Here is a 24,718-nt window from a genome sequence, read left to right on the forward strand (position 1 = left end):
CCCCCTGTTCCCAGGCCTGGACCCCCTGTGTCTTTTTTTCTGAAGTTCCTGAGAGTGAGTGCTGAAATGGGGGAAAATAGCGAATCTGGCTGCTGAGAAGGATGCTATGGCTGGTTTACTGCTCTTGCAAGGTGTGCGTGGGGCTGCGGAACAATGGAAAGATGATGACGGCTCACTTTGTATTCGTTGTGTTTGTCTGTGTCCTTTGTTGGCTTCGTGGTGCGTTTCTGTTTTGTTAGGGAGATTTAAATCTTAAAGAAAAATTAAGTACTGTGGCATGCTGGCAGAATAGCCTCAGGAGATAGTCACAGACCTCACCTCTCTCCGTGCTGTGTGGGGTTCCCTCAGTCTCTTTGTAGCAGATCACAGTAAATGGGAGTTACCCCAAAGTGACCTTTGCCTGACCACCCTTTTCTAATTGTGCATTTGAATCGGTGCCATTTTTTTCCGGTGACGCAGACCCTTTAATCTAAACATCTGTCCTTAGTCATTGTGTCCCACTTTCCCTCTTTGGAATTCACTGGAGACTAGAACTGTATCCTTGCAGAATTTTTATTGAATCAATTTTGAATCTTTTGTAAAGACAGAGGTAAATTTTTGATTTTCATAATAACCCCCATATGTTCTTGATTAATCTTTGTTACATGAAAGTCTTATTATTTTAGTGATCTGATTCATATCATTTGGTTTCGGATCTCATTCTTTTATCTTAAAATCACATTAGCTAGTGATTTCTCAAAGTTAAGTTCAGTGCTCAACAGTCATAATACTTTAAAATACCAACTGGTAATAGTCATCTTTGTAGATGCAGAATATATTTGACTTAAGGTGATTTATTATGTGAGTTTTTTGGGTGCTAGTATTTTGGTTGATTTTCTGCAGTGTAAAATAAATCAAGGATTTTAAAAAAGAAATTCTCTACCACCCAGAGATGAAACATCTGCTGTTCTTATTTTTGAACATTTCGTCATTCCTAAATGCAGCAACTTTGAGTTCAGTGAGGGAAGAGTCCTAAAAATAGGAAATTCTGCCTTACCTAGACTGGCAAAGAACTTATATTCATTCATTCAACAAATGTTTACATTTGTCACAAAGCTCTTATTAGGCTCTGGGGACATGATGCTGAGCAAGGTATTATATCTGCCCTCATTGAGCAGATACTGGTAGCAGGTGAGGGGAACCTTCAGAAAGTGCATAATTATTTCGTTATATGTGTGCTAATTTTTCAACAGTAGAAGTATTGGTACTTTGCAGCCAAATATATAAAAGACATACAAACACTTGCAACTAATTCTGTCTCAGATCTTCTGGAGCCACAGATCCTTGGTACACTTGACCTAGAAAGAGACTTTGAAAATAATTAGTTCAATAAGCATGTAACAGGCATTATATTAAGTACCGAGTTTTAGATCAGTAAACAAGGAATAGTTCCAGCTTTGGAGGCACTCACAGTTTAGTCTATTGAGAAAGGGAGGGAAATTAGTTATGTTAGTATATTCTACTATGTTACTGATTCACTAATTGAATGAATATTTATTGAATAATATTGGGCAGTGTCATAGGCACTGTGTTGGGCACTGGGGATGGGGTGGAGAATAAAACAGAGGTGCCTTGCTCTCTAGAAACTTAGAGGCCATGACAGAGGAATGATTGGATGCCTTGAGAATACACAGGAGGCGTGGAGGGGTGTCATTACCATTTACTGAGCATCTGCAGTGGGCCAGCCACGAGCTGGTACTCTTCTTTTGTACCTTAATCTTCCTTCCCTTCAGTCCTGTAAACTGAAGTCCTACTTACTATCTGTGCTCTGACATGCAAGTCAGTGGAGATGAGGTTAAGTAATTTGCTAAAGGTCACACAGGAAGTGAGTGGAGGAATTAGAACTCGGTCCCAGATGTGACTTGGTTTCAGATCTCTGCCCCTTCCAGTGGTCCCCAAACCTGGCTGCTCATCAGAGTTACCTGAGCTCTAGAGGGAGAACAGTGTTTATTTTTACTTTTATTTATTTTTTATTGGAGTCTAGTTGCTTTACAACGCGGTTTTAGTTTCTGCTGTACAACAAAGTGAATCAGCTATATGTGTACCTACAGCCCCTCGTTTCTGGATTTCCTTCTGTTTTAGGTCACCACTGAGCCCTGAGTAGAGTTCCCTGTGCTAGTCAGAGAACAGTGTTTATTACAGGCATCCCTCAGGACTGTGAGCAGTGAGGTTCAGGAACCACTCTTAGACTATCCCCTCAGCTTACAGATGGGGGAGCATAGATAGAGACCATATAGTAGTTAAAATGGGGCCAGTAGCTAGATTTCTTAGCCACGATTCATTCCATTATAGTGTCTTGGAAGACATATACCAAGAAATCAAAACCAGAATCAAGAGCAAACAGCAGACACGAACCAACCAGCCAACTTGACAAAACAAAAAATAAAAACGGTAAGAACCTGAACCTGTTAAGGGTTTGGCTGGCCTTGACTCTGAAGAAGAATCCCTGGCAGCCTGGATTCAGAGGTCTCCCTATCCTGTCAGAGGGTTATTACTTGAGAGTGAGCTAGTCAGGACTTAAGTAAGTAAATAAATAAGACAGATGTTTTGATTTATTAATATTCATTTAGGCACTTACAGTTTATTGGGGGATACAGACAAGGAGCTCTGTTATTGGGATGTAATGGGATAAATTTTATAGTATGGAGAAGGTCAGTATTCTGTGGGAGTAAAGATGAGGGTCAACTGACTCAAGTCTGGGCGATGGCAGGAGTTCAGGGAGCTTTCTGGAGGAGGGTGATGTCTGAATTGAGGCTGATGTTGCTAGATACTGGTGGCAATAGGTATAGCAGCAGGATTTATTATGCCCAAGTCCCTGAGATATGAGAGACCATTGCAAGAAAGGCAACTTCTCCTTTATCCCCTTGGGGATACTTGGGGCCTATAAATTAAATGGACAAAAGACAGATTAGGAAGAGAAGAGAAAAACAAGTTTAACTGCATACATACGTATGAAAGTTTGCCAAGAAATGTGCCTCAAGGAGGTGGTTGGAATTGGAAACATATCATTTAAACAAAGGATGATGAAGTGTGAAGAGGCTAAATAAAAGAAGAGGATTTGGGGGGCTTCTGGGTGCGGATAAGTTATGGGAAGATGATTAGAAAATGTATGCTAAATAAGAATTGTTTAGTAAGATTTTCATGCAGACAAGGGGTTTCCCAGGTGGCACTACTGGTAAAGAACCTGCCTGCCAATTCAGGAGACCTAAGAGACACGGGTTCGATTCCTGGATCAGGAAGATCCCTGGAGGAGGGCATGGCAACCCACTCCAGTATTCTTACCTGGAGAATCCCATGGACAGAGGAACCTGATGGGCTGCAATCCATAGGGTCACAAAGAGCTGGACGTGACTGAAGCGACTCAGTATGCATGCAGGCAGACACACAGATAAGAGTCCTTTCAGGTGGTTAAGAGTTATCTCTGGACTAGTTTTCTTCCTAGTGTGGGAGAGGGAAACATCTTTAATAAAAAGAAATTGATGACCTAATTTTAGAAAGAAAGGAGGGGAGCAGAGAGCTAATTGCCTTCAACTTGAAATACTCTTTATGTGAAAATGACATTTTGGCGTGACATACTCTGATCTTCTTCACTATGGTCTCTTCAGGGTTTGTCAAGAAGCTTGGGCGCCCTGTAGTTCTAGTGAGGATAGGCTGGTTAGTGAAAGACAGGTGCCAAGGTACCTTGCCAAAAAGCGGTGGCAAGGACAGTGATGAGCCACTGAAGTGTCACTGAAGTATGAGCAGTGGAGTCACCTTGCTCCTGGCTCTAAGACTCTGGTCAGTTGTTAATAATTTAGGGCTTAAATAGGCTTAGGTTGAGAATTTAACATATTTGTATGCCTGTATGTATGAATGTATATAGAGATTTATGCTATATATATATGTACATATATTTATATATTTATTTATATATTTATGTACATATATATATACACACATGTTTAACACATACGCATAGAGATATATATTGGTATAGATATATATCAATCATTGTTTTTATGAAAGTATATTTTGATTTCTAACCCAGTAACTTATGAATAAGCATATCACTCACTTGTGACTTGTATATAGTTTTCATCTCCCATTTTTTTGCACCACATCTCTCATTTGACTAGCAGAAGTCTCTGAGGCCTATCGTGAGATAAGACATTTTGAGACTCTGTGATTTCCTGAACAAAGCAGTGAGGGAGGTTTAGCAGTTCTTTGCTGTGTCATTGTGTTCATATCTTAAAGAAATAAGCTAGAAATGGCAAAGAAATAGGCTGGATTGTTCTTAAAATGCCTTCTGTGTCAGGCCCAGGACCCATGGTGAGTCTGTTTCGGATCTTAAACAACTACTGTGTTAATTAATTTCCCCTTTTACTGATGAGAAGAGTGAGGTGCATAGGTTTGATCAGTTGTCCACAAGTCATTCAAGGTGCTGACCATGACTCCACCATGCTGAAAGCAGGCAGATCTGTTTTATTGTGTTTCTTAATCTTGGGTTGATTGAGGGAATTTAGGCAGCCCTCCTCCCTTTTTGTAAATGAAATTTCAGTGTACTCTGCAGACATGTGTCATGAAAAATGCTTAGGCTTTTTGACCTCAGGCTCAGAGATTTTCCTGTTGTTTTGACTTGCTTTCTACCTTTCAACTAAATTTACGCTTACGTCTTTGGCTTATTTTCGAAAGGGCAGGACTCACCTACGGGCAAATTATGTGGCCGTGAGACTGGCATGGATTTCATATGTAGCTTGTTTTTCTTTTGCTATTTCATCAGTTCACAGGTGTGGAAAGTCTTTCATGACCATTCAAGTGGGATGAGTGGATTTCTTTGGCGATCGTTTTAGATTAGTGGGTTATAGAATATCTTGTTTCAGGTCATCACAGATGCTATATTTTAGAAAGCAGGGAAGTATGGGACCAAGATTTGAATTTCTCTTGTGGTTTGGGGCTATAGTCATTATCTTCTTAGTTGGTGGATGTGGCAGAACTTGAGCCTTTCCCATGAGCCAGCAAATCAGGCCTTAATATGTAGCATTTATGTGCCATCACACCTCTTTAATATTAGTGTAGGTTTTTTTTCTTTTGGCAGTAGCATTCCTGTATAACAAACCATTGTATGTGCCCACTTGGTACCACAGGCTGAGTTTATACAGTATATCAACTATGAAAACAGCTGTACATTGAAGAGTTAAAGAAAATTAAACTTCGGCACTTAATTGCTTGTGTATTTATGTTTCCCCTTCTGTTTTGCTAGTCTCATCTGATAGATGTATGTGCGTGCGTGCTTTCTTGCTTAGTCGTGTCTGACTGTTTATGACCCCATGGATAATAGCCCACCAGGCTCCTCTGTCCATGGGATTTTCCAGGCAAGAATACTGGAGTGGGTTGCTATTTCCTCCTCCAGGGGATCTTCCTGACCCAAGGATTGAACCCATGTCTCCTGTATCTCCTACACTGCAGGTGGATTCTTCACTGCTGAGCCATCAGGAGAGCCCAGATGTATGTGGGGGAACCCTAGTATTTACTGATAGTTGCTTGCTGTGAATGAGAACTCCATGATATATAATCATGGGTGCTTTCCATGATTTACATATGTGGCATAAAATACCAAGAATTGAGGCTGTATTTGGCACAGGGGTGCTAATACACATATAGAATCAATACAAATGTCATTCATTCAATCAAAATTTATTGAACTTCTCTGGACTAAGAGAATTCCTGTCCTTAAAAAGCTCATCATCTACTCACAACAGCTGAAAAGTAGACCACTCATCATACTGTGATGGGTTTTAAAGTTTGACCATGAAACCCAGAGGAGAGACATATTCTCTAGCCTGGAAAACTTTTGGGTACTTTTGGGTAGTGTTGAGTTTTCTTTCTCTCATGGATCACAAGCCAAATGAAAGGCAAACTTGTTTCATCTTTGTGTTTTAGAAAGGTTTTTTTTTTTTTTTTTTTTCTCTGTGTTTTAGGTGATGTTTTAAAAGAAATGATAAAGTTACCCTCATTCAGGGTCATGCTGGACATCTGCATTTGCTCTTTGTCCTGAGACGGTCTGCATCCCTGCTTGGAGGGACTGATGAAAATGACAGGGTGCTGCTAAGTGGCCTCTGGCTGTCCCTGCGGGAAGCCCAAACTGCTGAGTAGCAGGAGTCCAGTGGTCTGTCTAATGGGGAGTTCTTGGCCCCAATCACTTAACTCTTTTAACAACATCAGACCGCGTTTATGTCATGTTTCAATTTAAAAAGTGATTTTGCAAAGTGGAATGCATTACTTCCTTGGAATATCCCTGTGAGGTAAACAGGACAAAGGAATTTTTAGCCCACTTCTGGCTTTTGTGTGTATGTGCAGTTTTTTTTCCTTTTTTTTTTTAATTGTTGTAAAATACATGTAACATACACTTTTCCATCATAATGTGTTATAAAACTGAAACTCTATGTACATCAGATAGTAGCCTACCCACCCCACTTGCTTCCACCTCCCTCTCCCCAGGCTGCCCCTCCCAGCCCCTGGCAGAGGTGAGCGATTGACCCCAAATCTCATTGCTTGCACACCTAGGACAGAACCCAGCATTCTGCATGTGTCCAGCATGCTTTCTCCAAAATCACACTACAGTAGGGAACTGAAGAAGGATCACTAACAGATGGTAGAAGTTTTCCACTAGAAATAAGAGAACCCTCCAGTAGGGAAGGAATTTTCATTTAAGTTTGAAAAAAAATCAGTAAAGAAAACCAGCAAAATGAAATAGGAGCTGTATATGTCCCTTGCTAACTAACATCCTGTTGTTATTTGTTTTGAATAAAGTGAAGGAGTACAGTTTGCTTTGCCTGAGGAAATAACGTTGAAAAGACGGCAGGCTCTGGTTTTAGTTTCCGGCTCTGTCAGTGATCTGCTGTGACTGCGGGCAAGAAAAACAGCACCTGTTGGGGTTCTTTCTATTTTCTAAAGAGATAATAAGTCCCACCTTCCGTTTTTTTCAGTGAGTAGGATCTGGGCACGCTTTATCATCTTTCATCCAAAAATGAATTTTCATTCTTTTCAACTGTCCTCACTTTGCTTTGGAACTCTCATCTCCTTTGAGGATGAGAAAAAAACCCAAAACATTAAGTTGTCAACTAAAGATGACATCATGTGTTCAACATTCAGACAGCCTCTTTGGGAGACTCACGTTTTCCTGATGGAGTTGCTGCTGCTGCTGCTAAGTCGCTTCAGTCATGTTCAACTCTGTGCGACCCCATAGACGGCAGCCCACCAGGCTCCCCCATCCCTGGGATTCTCTAGGCAAAAATACTGGAGTGGGTTGCCATTTCCTTCTCCAATGCATGAAAGTGAAAAGTCCAAGTGAAGTCGCTCAGTCGTGTCTGACTCTTAGCGACCCCATGGACTGCAGCCCACCAGGCTCCTCTGTCCATGGGATTTTCCAGGCAACAGTACTGGAGTGGGGTGCCATTGCCTTCTCCGTCCTGATGGAGTAGGGGAGCTAAATGCCCATGCAAGTGAAAATTTAAACTCTGCATCAGGCTGACATTTCCTGTCCCAAAGGTTCCCCCTCCTTCCCAGATGGCCTCTGGGGCCAGGAGGAAGTGACACGGGGATGGAGCCCAGTCTGGGTGTTGCTCTCCGGTTGAGCGTCTCATCGGTCGTTTTTGCAGTGACCTCTGTCCTTGTTGTGCCTGTCCCTGAGTTACCTGTGATGGCTGGACCTGTCTGTGCGCCCATGACCCTGAGCGCTTGGCGTTCTCCACTGGTGCTAGCTGGTCCACAGATGCCAGAGGCCAGTGGCCACTCCCATTTGACCCCTGTTCTCTGCCCTTTGTCACCAGAGCTGTCTTTTTTTTTTTTTTTTGAAGTACTACTATGTTTATCTTTTATTTTATTATTTTTTTTTAAGATTTAAAATGTTTTATTTTATTTTTTATTTTTTTTTAAATTTTAAAATCTTTAATTCTTACATGCGTTCCCAAACATGAACCCCCCTCCCACCTCCCTACCCATAACATCTCTCTGGGTCATCCCCATGCACCAGCTCAAAGCATGCTGTATCCTGCATCAGACATAGACTGGCAATTCAAAAACACCTTTATTTTGCAGTATCTCCATACTTTCAAAAAGGTACGAGAATCATACAGAGAACTTCTGTCTACCCTGAATCTCTTTTTTAGCATTTTGCCACATTTGTGTTTTATTCTCTCTCTGGATACACATTATTATGTATTTTTCTGAATTCTTTGGGAGTAAGATACAGCTCCAGGAAAGGTGGTCTAGAACATAGGTCCCCAACTGCCTGGCCCTGGATCTGGCACCTCCTGTCAGATCAGTGGTGGCATCAAGGTTAGAAATAAAGTGCACGATAAATATAAGTGCTTGAATTGTCCTGACACCATCCGCCCACACCAGGTCCATGTAGAAATTGTCTTCCATGAAGCTGGTCCCTGGCACCAAAAAGGTTTGGAACCACTGGTCTAGAAGGATGAATTGTAACCTTCTGATTGAACGAGGGAGGAAAGTGTCTGGAAATAGCCCTTGTGTTCTTTCTTCTTCTCTGCTCTCCTCTAAGTCTTCTTTCTTCCAGGTCAAGCTCCCTGAGCCCTTCCTTTTATGGAAAAGCACAAAGAATGTAAAAACCACCCAAGTTCTTCAGATGATGTGAAGGTTTACATTTTTGATTGAGGAAGCTTTTGTAATAAGTCTAAGCATGTATTAGTTAGGGGTAGTTTATCTAGTTTATAAATCTACTAGTCTCTTACCTACTAGAATAATTATATTCTATGTTGATGCTTTCTTTTTGGCCTTTTTTAGAGTTTTAGGGCTTCCCTCTAAAGGTCAGGACTACTATGGCATAAAAAAAGTTGAAATTTCTTTCCTTTGATTCTGACAGTGCTGGTGACAGGGCTGGGGGTGACGTTGACAGTAACATGCATTTTGGGGAGTGGATTGCCTGGCAATTTCTGGGCTGTTCTTTCTCTTCCAGAAGCAGAAGTAGCGCCTCTCCTTTTGCTCTGATCACTGGCCATGAGGATGGCTATTTGAAGACATCATCCATAGGACAGAATTTGGTCTGCTGAGCAGTTTTCTTTATTAAGATAAGTGGGGTTATATGGTCAATAATAGTAAGCAATAGATTAACTGCAAATCTGGTGGTGGTGTCCGCTGGAGTCCGGCGTTCGTAACTCCAGTGGGTACCATTCAGGCTGTGCTTGTGTTGTGCTTAGTGGCTCAGTTGTGTTCCTTTGTGACCTCATGGACTGTACCTTCCCAGGCTTTTCTGTCCATGGGGGTTCTCCAGGCAAGAATACTGGAGTGGATTCAGACTGTAGGTTATATTATATAAATGGTGCCTCCCAGAGCATGTCTGTTAGTCTTTCTTCATTCATTCCTCTTGTCCCCTAAAGAGATTTTAACTGTGATGAAAAAGCTTCAAGGATATTGTGTCATTTTATTAACTTTTGAAATTTTATTTCATTTTTTCTTTTAAAAATGGACTCGCTTTTATTTCATTGTGCAGGAACATAGCTCATTGTGTTGGATTTATTGGGGGAAATTTTTGAATTGATTCTACTGTTGTGATTTGAATGAGAGAAAAAGTATAAACAATGAAGTTGTAAGCATACAACTTTTCATCTGAGACTAGTTCTACCAAGAGATTAAAAATTAAAATAATATAAAGCTCAGTAATAAAAAGACAGATAACCCAATCAAAAAATGGCCAAAGAACCTGAATAGACATTTCTCCAGAGGTCAAACAGATACTCAGTATCATTAGTCATTAGTCAAATACAAGTCAAAACCACAAGGTTCTATTGTTGGGAGAGTGTGTAATTTCCTCAGTTCTGTCTTTGGGCAACAGAGATTTGAAACTGCAGACCAGTGTTACAGCTCGATTACAGCTTAGGGTTTTATTAGGCAACAAAGGATACTACATGCAGGAGGCATGAAGGCAGGTTGACCCCAAAGAAGAGGCCCCAACTGGCTTGGCTTGCTCTTTTTACACGTTTTGTCTCCTCCCCGCAAGCCTGCCCTATGCAAATTAGGGCTAGCCAGGAAGAGGGCGTGTTTGTTTCACCTGAGGTTCTCAGATTTTTCTTTTGTTCCCTTTTCACAGACTTTTCCCTTTGTCTTTTAGTCACTGCCATTTTGGACTCCTTTTTCTAACTACCTAACACTATAATACACCCTATTTTATATATATATATATATATATATATATATATACCCAAGAGAAGTGAAATACATGTCCACACAAGAACTCGTACATGAATGTTAATAGAAGCATTATTTATAATAGCCCAAAAGTAGAAATTTACCCACATACCTATCAACTAATGAAATGACAAATGAAGTGTGTTATATCTATAACAATGGATTCTTATTTGGCAATAAAAAAGAATGACGTATTGATACATAACAACAACACAAATGAATCTTGAAAACCTTATGCTCTGTGAAAAAAGCTAATCATGAAAGACCATATTACTTAATATCATTAATATAAAATGTCCGGAAAAGGCAAATTTAAACATGTAGGAAGTAAATTAGTGGTTTCTTAGTACTAGAGGTAGAGGGAAATGGGAAGTGATTACTAACATATATAGAGTATCTTTTGGGTGACAAAATGTAAATTAGATAATGATGAAAGTGATATTATATCTATGAATATTAAAAATAATTGATTGTATACTTCAAATGAGTGAATTGAGTGGTCTATGATTAATGTCTCAATAAAGCTGTTTAAAAACAAAGCAGTAAAATCAGGGCAAGATAAGGACATATTTTCTAGCATAATAATAGTATAAATGAAATATGATATGATATTTTTCCTTAACCTCTGTAAATCAAGTAGCAAGATTTTTATTTAGCTGAAAATACATTTTTTCTAACATCTGAGCATAACATCTAGGTTTTGCTCAAAAGTGGAACAGGCAAGTCATTCTGTTCAGTCAAGTTTTTAATAACTGTGCTTACTTTGGTGGCACACATTCTAAAACTGAAGCAACATAAGGAGCATCTAGCACAGCCTCTTTGCAAGGGTGCATGTACCTTAGTGCAGTGTCTTATGTATGGTACCTTCCTTTATTGAAGAAAATAAGAGAAGACTTGGATAAATGTGTATAGGTATGAAAATATAATGTTGTAAAGATAGCAGTTCTCGGTAAAATCTCTGAAAAGGTAATGATGTCCCACTCAAAACTCAGCAGACTTCTCTTGTAACTGTACAATAACTGATTCTAAAATTTATAAATAAGAATGAAATTGCAATAGCAGCCCGAGATCCCCTGCTCCCGCCAACACCCTCTCAAAGATCATTTAATGTAGTAGAGGATTTGCCCACTGGCATATATAAGAAAGCCATGAAAATGAAAATTGTGTGACTGGTGTCAACAGAGGCAAATATGTGAGTGGATCAAAAGAGTGCCTGAAACTGCTTTATGCATGTATGAAACCTTGCCCTGGGTTAGAGGTTGCAGTGTCATTCAGGAGGTCGGAGTGTGATGAGTATAGCATGAACACATGTCAAAGGTTTACTGATCAATGACAAAATCAGCAAGGTGGTTAAAATTTTTCCAAGAGCATTTGGGGGAACTAAAGAAAGAATGTTTGAGTAAGATTTGTTATGTACAGACATACAAAACTGATTAATTTCCTTCAAGGCAAAAAGACCATAACCTTATAAAAGTATTTGCATATATGTCAAACCAAAAAAAATCTACAAATTAACATATTATTTTATAAAATATAGACCCTAATGTATAGAAAATAAACCAAACAAAGGTATATCCCTTACAAAATGAACTGTTCCTTGGATGGGCCTATTTGTGCTCTAAGACGGTAGGCATAAATTGAGCCTACCTCGATGCCTGACTGAGCATGCATGCAATCTTTCTTTTGTGTTATTTAACATCTGATGAATAGCTGAAAGACAAGCTATTCATTACTGTTGGGATACTTGCCTATTCATAGGGGAAATACTCAAATTTAGATCACACTAAATACACAAGTGGATTTGAGATATACCTGTATGTTAAACCATTTTCTCCGTGTATTTGAAGCATTTCTCATAAAAAAGGAAAAACAGGTTCTTGATAAAATACTAGACAGTAGTTTAAATGAGTGAATTAGATCTAAATATGATTATTTTAAAAAATCTGTAGCATGATGTACTTATTGTGCTATTAATATAAATTTTAAAATACTGCAGAATGTCTGTGACTTCATATACATATATATAAAAGAATAAAAAACTAAACTTGTACCTCAGAAAAGTAAAAAAACCCTAGTATTGTTTTTAATAATTACTAAGTTCTGATAAATTCAAGTGTTTTCATGCTTGATAAAGATGCTATAATTATAGGTTTGAAATGTGCAACCTTTACCTGGCACAGCAGATTTGATTTTAACAGGGCTTAATTAATTCAGTGTTTTATATGTATATTTATAGTATGTCAAGTCGTTGGGGTAAAGGTATGGGCTTTTAAAAATTATCTTGGAAAAAATGGCAAAAGAATAAGAAAAATGCACACATTATCTTATAGCATATACTTAAATTATGAATGGCTCAACACATTAAATATTTAGAAAGTAAGCAGCATGGAAAATTATGTAATCTTTGTGGAGGGAAAGTTTTTCTAAGTATGCCTTGAAAATCAGAAATATTAAAAGGAAATGGCTAGTTTTGATTAAATAAAAATTTCAATATTGGGGAGAACGTTAAAGATAGGCAGATGACAAACAAGGGGGCATTTTAATGTACATTTTAAAGAACATGTTTTTCTAGCCCTTATAAATGAACCTATAAGGGAACAGATAGGTAAGAACGGTCCAAAAGTCCTTTGAATCTGTCTTTTCTCCTTCCTTGCTTGTAAACAGAGATGCCAGTCACTGCCCTGGAGTCTGGTTTATCTGAGTGCTTAGCACTTCCTCGATTCTCCTGGTAAAAAGTTCTTGTGATGGAAAATAACCTTCCTTTAAGATACATTTCCTCTTATCCTTGACATTTTATTGTCTCTCACCACCCACAGCTAGCCACCCTAGTAAAAAGAACCTTGATTTCCTCTAATTTGATGTATAAAATTTAGGGAACTTGATATGTTCAAGAAAAGATGAATATTGGATATAAAATATTACCAGGTATTGGGAAGTCAGAAGGTAGAATATAATCAAACTCTACTTAAATCTGCAATAAGGGCATTGACATTTTAGAATTAAAAACATAGAAAAAGCTTTCCTAAAGGAAAGGTCAGTAACTTTTTCCTCTCTGCTCTATAGCTTGTGTGCAGTTAAGGTGAATCGTCAATGGGAGGTTGGAGATTCTGTTATACACAGGGCAGGACTTATTCTTAAGCTCCGTGGAAGTTTCCTTCTCTCCAGTGGACTTGCGTCCATGTGTGTCTGTGAGGGTAGATGTGGGTCAAAGGGTGGCCTAAGATTCTGCAAACCAGATTGGTCTCCACATCTTCTGTGTTACCTCAACATTCTGTGGGGTATATATACTGGGAAACAGGCAGCTTTTAAAATATAAGATATTTTACAAAATGCATGCTTTTTACCTCCAGAATTTATCCTTAAGAAATAATCAGGAAAGTGAGTAAAGGGGCTTATTTTAGTATTGTTTGTAATTGTGAAATATTGGGAGCAACTAAGATGCCTCAAAATGAGGGATGGGTAACAAATTATGTTACCTCTATTCAGTAGTTAGCTGTATGGACAGTAACCATGGTAGAGCAACTCTGTGTTGGGAAGAAAGGATTCAAGATAAATTAAGCATATAATGAAGGAAACCAAGTATGTTATCCGGAAATGTGTATGTGCCTTTGACATAAACGTCATTTTGAGTTGATGTCAATTAAGAAGCAGTAAAAACTGAAAAAATTCCCTCTTTCTGCCCAAAAGTAGGATCTAAATTCTCTTTTTACTGGAGACAGACTCTTACAGCTCAGAGAGTCTACAGACAAACTTTGTTAAATTAACCCTTATCTTCCTAGTTACATCTTTACCGTTTACTCCTAGCCCTTTACCATTCGTCCTGCCAGTTCTTCACAAATATATTGTGTCTTTGACTGAAAGGTATAAAAGATTTCTGCTCTGGTCAGTTTTTGGGTCTTCTTCAGTCTCTTCTGGGGATTCACATGTATGTGTATAACTTCACATTTTTATGCTTTGTCTTGTTGCTCTGTGTTTGTCAGTTTGATTGACAGACCCAGCCAGGGACCCTGAGAGAGCGGATGGAAACTCTTTCCTCCCCTACAATAATATTCCATTTCAATTAAGAAAACTAGAGATAGATACATAGATATACATGGGAAAAGATTTGGAAGGATATATACAAGCTACAATGTTACATTTGGGTGGAGAGTTTTGGGAGGGGGCGATTCCATGAATTTCTTTTTTGTTGGACTGGAATGAAAAGAAAAATAAGTTTATTTTATAGGGGCTGTATTTCAGAAATATTCACTTTGTAACTGAGTAGATTTTGCTGTTTGATTTGCAAAATTGGTAAGAAATGGAGGTGAGATATTATAAATAACTGAAGGGATTGTGCTGTGTTCTTGAATATATGTACATTTCCTGTAAGACAAAGAAATGAAAACCTCACTGCCTTTTTTATCAACAGGCCTTCTCGTGTAGATATGGCAACAAGCAGCCAGCACTTCTCATCATTTGATTCAAAACAGGCATCGGGACAGCACCGAACATCTAATGTGAAAAGGTCAGGAAGGGGGTGTGGGTGTCCTGGGGGACTGGGGAGAGCACTCCAGCCTTTTGGTAAATTGTGATGTTGATGTTAAAGTAGGAATGGTGTCGCGAAGAGTCAGACACAACTGAAGCGATTTAGCACACACACGCAAGGTGGGGAGAGGTCTGGGCAGGTGTAGTGCTCATTTACAAATTAGGGAAGGCTTCTCTGAGCTGCTCAGGCAGGGGTCCCCAACGGCGGGGTCATGGACCGGTACCATTGCATGGCCTGTTAGGAGCCAGGCCATATAGCAGGAGGTGAGCAGTGGGTGAATGAGCGAAGCTCCATCTGGATTTACAGCCATGCTCCGGAGCTTGCGTCGCTGCCTGAGCTCCACTTCCTGTCAGTTCATCAGCAGCATTAGATTCTCATAGGAGCACGAACCCTACGTGAACTGCCCTTGCGAGCTATCTAGGCTGCAGGCTGCTTGTGAGAATCATTCCAACACCTCCCCCAGTCATCCATGGAAAAATTGTTTTCCCTGAAACCTGTCCCTGGTGCCAAAAAGGAAGAGGACAGCTATGCTAAGGCATTTAGTGAGTAGATGGCCCTATTATGTAAAAGCTGAAACAAAACCAGATTTACCTCTTGGGTCACAAATCCCTTTTGGGCCTTTTTTATCTTAAAAATGTTTAACTATTAATTTTATTGTAAAATAATATAACCATATTGCCAGGCATCTGGGAAGGTGGAGGGGAAGATGGAGGAAAGAATTATGAGCACTTTAATACAGACTGTTAGAATTTGGGTGTATTTCATTGCTATATCCAGTAGCCATGTGCTGCTGGATATAGGTGTGGTCACACAATTTTCTTGCCTAGAAAATCCCATGGACATAAGAGCCTGGTAGGCTACAGCCCATGGGGTCGCGAAGAGTTGGACACGACTGAGCGACTTCACTTCACACGTTTTTCATTGTATATTTTCATTATTTTTCTTATTATATTCTTCTTGTAACTTTGAACTTAAAAGGGCATTTTAAGAAATTATCAGAGAAAATTCAGGAAATATAAAAAAGCACAGAGAAGAGATAAAATACGTATTACCATCACCATAACTTCTCTTGGTGTGGATTCTTTCTTTTTCTCTTCATATATAGAGATATTATTAATAATTTTTTTCTAAATTGGGATCATATTAATTTTACTCTTTGGTTACCTTTTGAGGCATATCATGACATTTTTCCTTTCCACTGAATATGTTTTATAATATCATATTTGATTGTTAAGCACTATTCCTTCCTGTCCATTTTAGAATTATTTTAGTCAGCTGTCTGTTTTTGAATATGTAAGTTGCTCCTTTATTGGTTATTAAGACAACTCTTTTAAGGCTTTCGTACCATGAAAAAATGCTTTCCATCTGTCCTTACATGCTTACTAAACATTAAATTATATAGCACATCGTCAGCATTTTAGATTTTCCATTTGAAATTTCAGCTATTTTTGAGTGTGTTCACAATACTTGTGGTTTTGGCAGTTTTTCTTAGGACTCAACCCCCACAGTATAAGGAAGGGGTGCAGTATTCTAAGGACTGAGGAATGGAGCTGGAGTTGAAAATTACTTCTTAGGATCTGAAGGCGTTTATTTTCTGTTGCTTTTTTATTTCATATGTCTCTTTCATGGAAATCTGAGCTATCTTCAGAAATATGTATTCCTCCCTCATAATTGTTCTCCAACTGATCCAATAGTTTCCTAGGTAACCACTGCTTCAACGTTTATAGTGCTGAGTTTGAAAGCTGAGATAAAATAAATTAAAAAAAATATTACTGAAAGCAGTGACGAATAAAGCGTGTATGTAGCAGTCAGAGATAAAAGAGATCTGGGCTGGATCAGTAGACTGGGAATTTTCACCATACGTGTAGCTGTTGAAGGCATGAACTGTACGTGCTCTTTCCGGGAGAGTGAAATATATGAGAGTGGAGACGGGAGCCCCGTGAATACAGACAGTGAGAGAACAGCTAATGGAATGGTAGCTGAGCTGTGGGGGTTTGAGGGCCAGGGAGATGCCGTGAGAGGGTGGCTGCAGTGTGGGCAGGGGGTTGGGGAGAGGTGGGTTCTGGAATAAGGTCAACAGAGCCAGGTACTGCAAAGAGGTCTATATGGATACAGACTGGAAAGCATCTTTTGTGTCTGTAGTTAGGTCATCAGAGACCTTTAGCTTCCACGGTTTCGAGGAAATTGCGTCGGGAGCAAGGCTGTAGTGGCTGAAGATGAACGGGAGGAGAGAAGTAGGGAAAGTGAGAATCAACTCCTTTTAGAAGCTCTCGTCCATGAAGAGAAAGAGTGGGAGAGGTTCAGGAGAAAAACAAAATCAAGAGAAAGTTATCTTTTTTGCTGATTTTTAAGTAGAATGAGTGAGGTTTGTTCATGTTTCTGAGTTGGAAAGGGGGCAGAGAGGAAGAAGTTAAAGATCTATAAAGGAAGAAACAGAAGGGAAATGTAAGAAATAGAGTAAAGGTGTGTTCAAGTATGGCATTCATAGGGTTCATTTAAAAATTAAGATTTTTCTTTTAAAAAGTTAATGAAAACTCCTACTCTGCCTTTTAATCAGCAGGTTTTCTAATGCATTTGTAAAAATAAGTACGTGTAAATTTATTGTGAAACAGCCCAGAGGGACATCTGCAAAGCTGAGCAGTGTTCCAAAATTGAGCAAGTATGTAGGTAGTTAGACCTGTTAGAAAATAATAGTACCTTACCTCATGTAGTACTTAATCCTCATGTGACTGTTTGTTCTACCAACACCCAGTGTATTGCTCCTCCATACCAAGCCATGTGATAGTCAAGGAGGGAGTTTCATCTCTATTTCACAAGCCAGCAGTCCTGGATGACTGGTGATATACCCAAGGTGCCACAGCCAGGAAGTGTTGAATTGTATCCTGGTGCTCTGTCTTCTCATTTCCTGGCCAGAGCATCTTTAATGAACCCATTGGCCTCTCTGGTTATATTTCCTCTCGTTTGTTTAGTCTCACAAAATGCATTGACAACCATGGTTTCTTTTGATTATACTGCACTTTGAAAGAGCCAGGAAGGATTTCCGCAGAAGGATCCTGATGCTCAGGGGAGCACATGGGTAACTGAAATGCCTTGCCACGCTGAAACTCTTTGAGTTCGGGTTATTAATCCGAAGCTTTCAGCTAATGTGGTGGCGGCGGAAATGGACAGAACCACTGACCCCGAGATGTCTTTGAGAAGTTCTAGTCGAAGTTACACTTGCTGTCTTGGTCATTCCTTGTAGAACATATGGTAGGACCGATATTCTGGAGGGAAGGAGGCTTGGTTTCATGTGAACAGGTTAGTAAAGTGCTAAGAAGGGTGCAGTTCATTGTGTTGGGAGGTGCCGAACACCCGCGTTTGTTTCTCCCTCTGAGCTGGGCTTGCAAATACATCCCCCAGGGGCCAGTGTGGCCAGCTGAGGTGCGCAGGTGGTAGTTTGTATGGCACGGGGACCAGTATCTGTTTCCAGCCCATTTCCTGGTAACAAAAGATGAGCTGTACTGAGAGAACTGTTGGGAGTGGAATTAAGAGAACAGGTGAAAGCTACGCTGGAAAACCTACTGGCTGAAGGGAAGGGGTGATGAGAAAGGGAGTGGGGATTTCAGAGCTAAAAATTCCCTTTTGCTCTAGAGTAAAATCCATCTTCTCTGCCCCTGTGGCTTCTGGTTCATGCCTGATTTCTATCCTCATTTTGTCTCCCTGTCTGCCATGCTCACCACATGCCCCTCTCATGTGGTAAGAAGCTCTCTTTCCCCCTCAACCTAGCTATTCCCACGTCTGCTTTCATTCCGTAGCACTCGGATATCCCCTCTTTGAGAGCTTTCCGTGACCATCCTCTCTAATGTTGAGCCTCACCCACCTGCTTCCCCAAGCAGTTTCTTTTCCAGATGACTTATTGCAGGCTGAGGTCATCTTAGTTACTGGTCTCCTTCGGTCTGCTGTCCCTCCTCAGGAGAATGACGGTGCTTCCAGTCAGGAATCCTGTGGGTCTTGCTCAGTGTTGCATTCTAAAACCTAGAAGAGTGCCTGGTCATAGTTAGAACTCTACAGTGTTAGCTGAATGAATTTTAGGTAGAGATTTAATTGGGAGGGAGGGAAGGTGGGGACAGAAAGTGAGGGAAGAGATATGTCTGTCGACCCTAGGCAGCAAATGACTGCTCACTTGGCGGATAGTGGAGGTGGCGCAGGATGAATCCAAGAGATGCTGAGGAAGGAACACTGACAAAACTCTACGGTGGACTCATGTGGGGGGTGCTAAGCAACTTACTTGTAAAGAATCCTCCTGAGAGGTTTGTTAGTATTAGGTTTCTCAGAGAAACGAGACCAATAGGAGAGCTATATCGAGAGAGATGGAGATCGAGGGAGAGGGAAAGAGATTGATGTATTATGGGGATTGGCTCGTGTGGTTATCAAGGCCAAGAAGTCCTGGGATCTGCTGTCTGCAAGCTTCAGAACCAGGAAAGCCAGTGGTGCAATTCAGTCCAAGCCCGACGAGCTGGGAACCGGGAGCACAGAGCAGAAGATAGACGTCCCAGCTCCAAGAGGGAAGAGATGGCGAATTCACCCTTCCGCTGCCTTTTTTGTTCTGTCTTGGCTCCCAGCAGATTGACTGATGCCCACCTACCCTGGGGAAGCCCATGTGCTTTACTCGGTTCACCGATTCTGAGGCTAATCTCTTTCAGAAATGCTGTCACAGACACAGAAGTAGCATTGGACCAGCTATCTAGACATCCTTTACTCATTCCAAGTGATGTGTAAGACTAACCATCACAGTTTCTGAGCTCCGCAGCTCATTCCTTTTCCAAGAGCTTGTCCCCTGTCTGCACCACCCTGGAGGAGAGATGCTTTCAGGTCCCAGGCATGAGGAATTTTGTTTCTACCCAGAGCAGCATTTCTGTTCCCGTCACCTGTCCACTGAACGATACTTGCTGAGTCAACAACACTTATTACTGAGATTTACTGTGTTCTGGGTACAAGCAAAGGCCCTCGGGGTGTAGCAGCGATGAAAACAACCTCCTTGCATTTATGTCCTAGAGAGAAAAGATAGCCAAAGACAACAGGTCCACAAGTATAGGCACAAGATATTTTGGATGGTAATGAGTGGTATGGAGCAAACAAAACAGGGAGATGAGATGGGCTGGGATCAGCAAGGCACTCTGATTCCTTGCTTTTTGACCTGAGATCTGAACAACAGGAGGGAACCAGCCATGAGAAGCCCTGGGGGCAGAGAGTGGGTGGTTCCCTGTAGCAATTTCAGAACTGGCTTCTGGAAGATGAGTAACCCAAGTGGGATTTTGTTTTCTTGCTTAAACAATGAATATGGGGAGGGCTGGTTTCTCAGAAGTTCAACTCTGGGCGCATTAAAATGAAACATTGTACTGCTTGTTTCCTTACTGAGATATTTTCTTGTTAAGAAATACTTGTTTTGTTACACAAAACATTTTGTTACCCAGTCCAAGCTAACTTTGCTTGCTCTGACAGGCCAGTGACTCTGAGAGACAAGGTGTTGAGGCAAGAATGACTTTATTGGGAAAGCCAGCTGACCGAGGAGATGGCAGATTAGTGTCTCAAAGTAACCATCTTTTTGGAGCCTAGATGCCAGGTTCTTTTTAATTAAATCTGGGAGAGAAAGAGAGAGAAAAAGAGAGAAGTATATGAGGAACTACAGTCAAAGGACAGAAGGTAGAGGGAGAGACAGTGAAGAAGTCAAGTAAAAAGAATCTTCAGGTTTGCAAAACTGGAAGGGTCAGCCTTTGTGTGTTAATCCCTTCTACTCACAGGTAGGCAGAGTCAGATTCTCTCTCTGTGAGCTGAACAAAGGCTCTTTAGTTTACAGTCAGGCACAGGGGCAGGGTCCTCTGAGGCAGGCTACTATGTATGATTATAATAACAAAAACAATGAAAAAGCAAGTCAAAGAAACAGTTTCCAACATGGAGTCTGAATTGGATTCTCTGCAACACTTAAGAGATGGCTCTTGTTTTAAAGGGCAGACTTTCTATCAATCATAAGTAGTTTACATGATTTTCTAAAAAGGGTAAAATTATGACTCACACAGATGTAGACATGAACAGATGTTAAAAACTTGCTTAAGTCATTAATCAGGGAGGGAATTGAGCAGATGTTAAAACAGAATCGAAGGCGATATTAAAACAGCACAAATTTATATGGAGTAAAGGAATGTTCATAATCATGATGCTGTGATCACTCACCTAGAGCCAGACATCTTGGAACATGAAGTCAGGTGGGCCTTAGGAAGCATCACTACGAACAAAGCTAGTGGAGGTGATGTAATTCCAGTTGAGCTATTTCAAATCCTGAAAGATGATGCTGTGAAAGTGCTGCACTCAGTATGCCAGCAAATTTGGAAAACTGAGCAGTGGCTGCAGGACTGGAAAAGGTCAGTTTCATTCCAATCCTAAAGAAAGCAATGCCAAAGAATGCTCAAACTACTGCACAATTGCACCAATCTCACATGCTAGTAACGTAATGCTTGAAATTCTCCAAGCCAGGCTTTAGCAATACGTGAACCGTGAACTTCCAGATGTTCAAGCTGGTTTTAGAAAAGGCAGAGGAACCAGAGATCAAATTGCCAACATCCGCTGGATCATTGGAAAAGCAAGAGAGTCCCAGAAAACTGTCTATCTCTGCTTTATTGACTATGCCAAAGCCTTTGACTGTGTGGATCACAATAAACTATGGAAAATTCCTAAAGAGATGGGAATACTAGACCACCTGACCGGCCTCTTGAGAAACCTGTATGCAGGTCAGGAAGCAACAGTTAGAACTGGACATGGAACAACAGACTGGTTCCAAAGAGGAAAAGGAGTACGTCAAGGCTGTATATTGTCACCCTGCTTATTTAACTTCTATGCAGAGTACATCATGAGAAACTCTGGGCTGGAAGAAGCACAAGCTGGAATCAAGATTGCCAGGAGAAATATCAATAACCTCAGATATGCAGATGACACCAAACTTTATGGCAGAAAGTGAAGAAGAACTAAAGAACCTCTTGATGAAGGTGAAAGAGGAAAGTGTAAAAGTTGGCTTAAAGCTCAACGTTCAGAAAACTGAGATCATGGCATCCGGTCCCATCACTTCATGGGAAATATGATGGGGAAACAGTGGAAACAGTGGCTGATTTTATTTTTCTGGGCTCCAAAATTACTGCAGATGATGACTGCAGCCTTGAAATTAAAAGATGCTTACTCCTTGGAAGAAAAGTTATGACCAACCTAGATAGCATATTAAAAAGCAGAGACTACTTTGCCAACAAAGGTCCGTCTAGTCAAGGCTATGGTTTTTCCAGTGGTCATGTATGGATGTGAGTGTTGGACTATAAAGAAAGATGAGTGCCAAAGAATTGATGCTGTTGATCTGTGGTGTTGGAGATGACTCTTGAGAGTCCCTTGGACTGCAAGGAGATACAACCAGTCCATCCCAAAGGAGATCAGTCCTGGGTGTTCATTGGAAGGACTGATGCTGAAGCTGAAACTCCCAATACTTTGGCCACCTGATGTGAAGAGCTGACTCATTTGAAAAGACCCTGATGCTGGGAGGGATTGGGGGCAGGAGGAGAAGGGGACAACAGAGGATGAGATGGTTGGATGGCATCACTGATACAATGGACATGAGTTTGGGTGGACTCTGGGAGTTGGTGATGGACAGGGAGGCCTGGCGTGCTGTGGTTCATGGGGTCGCAAAGACTCGGACACGACTAAGCGACTGAACTGAACTGAAAGGAATGTTGAAATGAATGTGCAAATTCAGGCAAAACTGGATTCTTCCCTAGTGGAGACAGGAAGTCAGTTGAAGGCTGGGACAGAATTTACATGTGTTAAATAACAAGTTCAATAGTGGAAATTTGAAGATCTGATTGTCTTTATTAAACTCTTTGTGAATTGGGCAGAATCCCAACTAGCAGTTGAAAGGAGCTCCTTCAGGCTGCAGGAAAGGAAAGGTTTTTCAAGGCAGAGAGGAAACGGGAAAGAAGGAAGTTATTAGCCAAGAATGCATTGTTTTAGGCTAGGTTTCTCCTCACGGGGAGTAGGAGGGGCCTTTCAGCGGATTTCCTAGTGCTGCTCAGAATATCCCAGGTTAGCTGGTTATAGGTCACATTCTTGGAGAAGATTGAAACTGATTGGTTAGGTCCTGGTGAGTCTTAGCGTTTGAGTGACTCCATCTTGGGCCTGTTGTCTCTCTTTAAACACAGATCTGTAGACAACAGTTATTTTGCATTGCTATCACTTATATATAATTTACAAAGCTGTAAGACAGCTCCTGTGGAAGCAAAAACAAATAATCTGGTGGAGTCTTCTCTAGGTTTTGGACAATGCAGTTTTCCACCAACCACATTCTTGAGTGCGTGCGCGCATGCTCAGTCGCTCAGTCATGTCCAACGCTGTGAACCCAGGGGCTGTAGCCCAGCAGACGTCTCTGTCCATGGGACTTCCCAGGCAAGAATACTGGGGTGGCTTGCCATTGCCTTCTCCAGCAGGTCCTCCTGATCCAGGGACCGAACCTGAGTCTCCTGCGCTGGTAGGTGGATTCTTTGCCCTGCGTCACCTGGGAAGCCTGAAGCACACTCTTACCCCTACATAATCAAACTAAATCAATACCTCTGCTTCCCCTCATGAATAGAGATAGTGCCCATGCTCGTGGGCTCTGGAGTGACGGGGTAATCATTTATTAAGTGCCTGCTATGAGTATTAATTGTCAATTGGTTCCATTCTTGAAACAGTCCCATGAAGTAGGTGGTAGTGTTCTCATTTTACAGATGAGAAAGTCAAGTTTCAAGGGTTAAAGACACAACTAGTAAGTGGCAGAGTTAGAAGTCTAGTCTTTTTGTCTCTAAAGTATACATACCCACACACTCCCTGTGATAACTTGCTACGAGTAAAAACTGTAAAAATTCTGTGTATTTTTTTTTTTTTTCTTGATCTTTAGGTCGCTATCAGCTAAGGTGGATCTTAGGAGTGGCCTTGAAGAATGTGCAATGGCATTGAACTTATTTCTAAGTAACAAATTTACAGATGCCTTAGAGTTGCTTCGACCATGGTAATTAATTTTCTTTTGTATAAAATATGTTTTTCATATGTTTTTGATGATTCTGTCTCTGATGTCATCCTTTTCAGTTAATTTTTCTGCATTTCCATCTGAATATTTATAAGCTAATTTTGTTGAGACTTCTTTTGATTGGTTTTGATATCCAGTTAACAAACCTATCCTGTCAACTTTAATCATTAGAGCATTTCTGATTCTTTCTCCTGTCTTTTTCTATAGTTGTTCAAATAATGTCATCTTCTTAGTTTTGTAGAGCTTCATTTGGGTTTCTTCAGTGAAATATTTTTATGAGTATTCCTCTGAACTTAAATATGGTTGAGAAAAGTTTCCTTTGAAATGGACCTGGGAAGAACTAAAATGTGCTAATCTCAGAGGCTAAAAAGAAATTCAAGATAATGAAAATATTCTTGGCACTCCTGATTTATGTGATAAATCAGTTTCATTTCAATTAACAGCGCTCACGTGCAGGCTCAGTCGTGTCTGACTCTTTGCAACCCCGTGGACTGTAGCTCATGAGGCTCTTCTGTCCAAGGGATTTCCTAGGCAGGAATACTGGACTGGGGTGCCATTTCCTCCTCCAGGGGATCTTCCCAACCCTGTGGATCGAACCCGCATCTCCTGCCTTAGCAGTCAGATTCTTTACCACTGAGCTACCTGGGAAGCCCCATTTCACTGAATAGTACCTATGAATTCTGATGATGTGGCAGGAAAACCTATGCTTAGCCTTGTTCCTAGGCCTCACTGTGACCCTAGTGCCCATCTGGACAGTGTGACTAGAGCTTGACAGGAATAAGCTTACCTCGTGCCTTCAAACACAGTCACTGACCTGGATGAAACTTAGACCTCCTGTAATAATTTCAAGATGGTTACCTTGTGGGCGCAGGAATGGGACTGTCTCCTTTGAGGAG

At 40.7% G+C, this 24,718-nt stretch overlaps 1 protein-coding gene across 2 annotated transcripts in view; it reads left to right on the forward strand.

Annotated features, from left to right (window-relative positions):
* The window catches only part of TTC39B (tetratricopeptide repeat domain 39B), a 152,579-nt gene that overhangs the window by 69,811 nt on the left and 58,050 nt on the right, over positions 1-24,718 (forward strand). For both annotated transcript variants that reach the window (XM_005709609.3, XM_013965900.2), the window contains 2 exons: positions 14,633-14,728; positions 23,694-23,804. In XM_005709609.3, coding sequence (XP_005709666.3) covers positions 14,633-14,728; positions 23,694-23,804 — 207 coding nt within the window. The remainder of the gene's footprint in view (positions 1-14,632; positions 14,729-23,693; positions 23,805-24,718) is intronic.

Source organism: Capra hircus, chromosome 8 (genome assembly GCF_001704415.2).
Source record: "Capra hircus breed San Clemente chromosome 8, ASM170441v1, whole genome shotgun sequence".
Lineage (NCBI taxonomy): Eukaryota > Metazoa > Chordata > Mammalia > Artiodactyla > Bovidae > Capra > Capra hircus.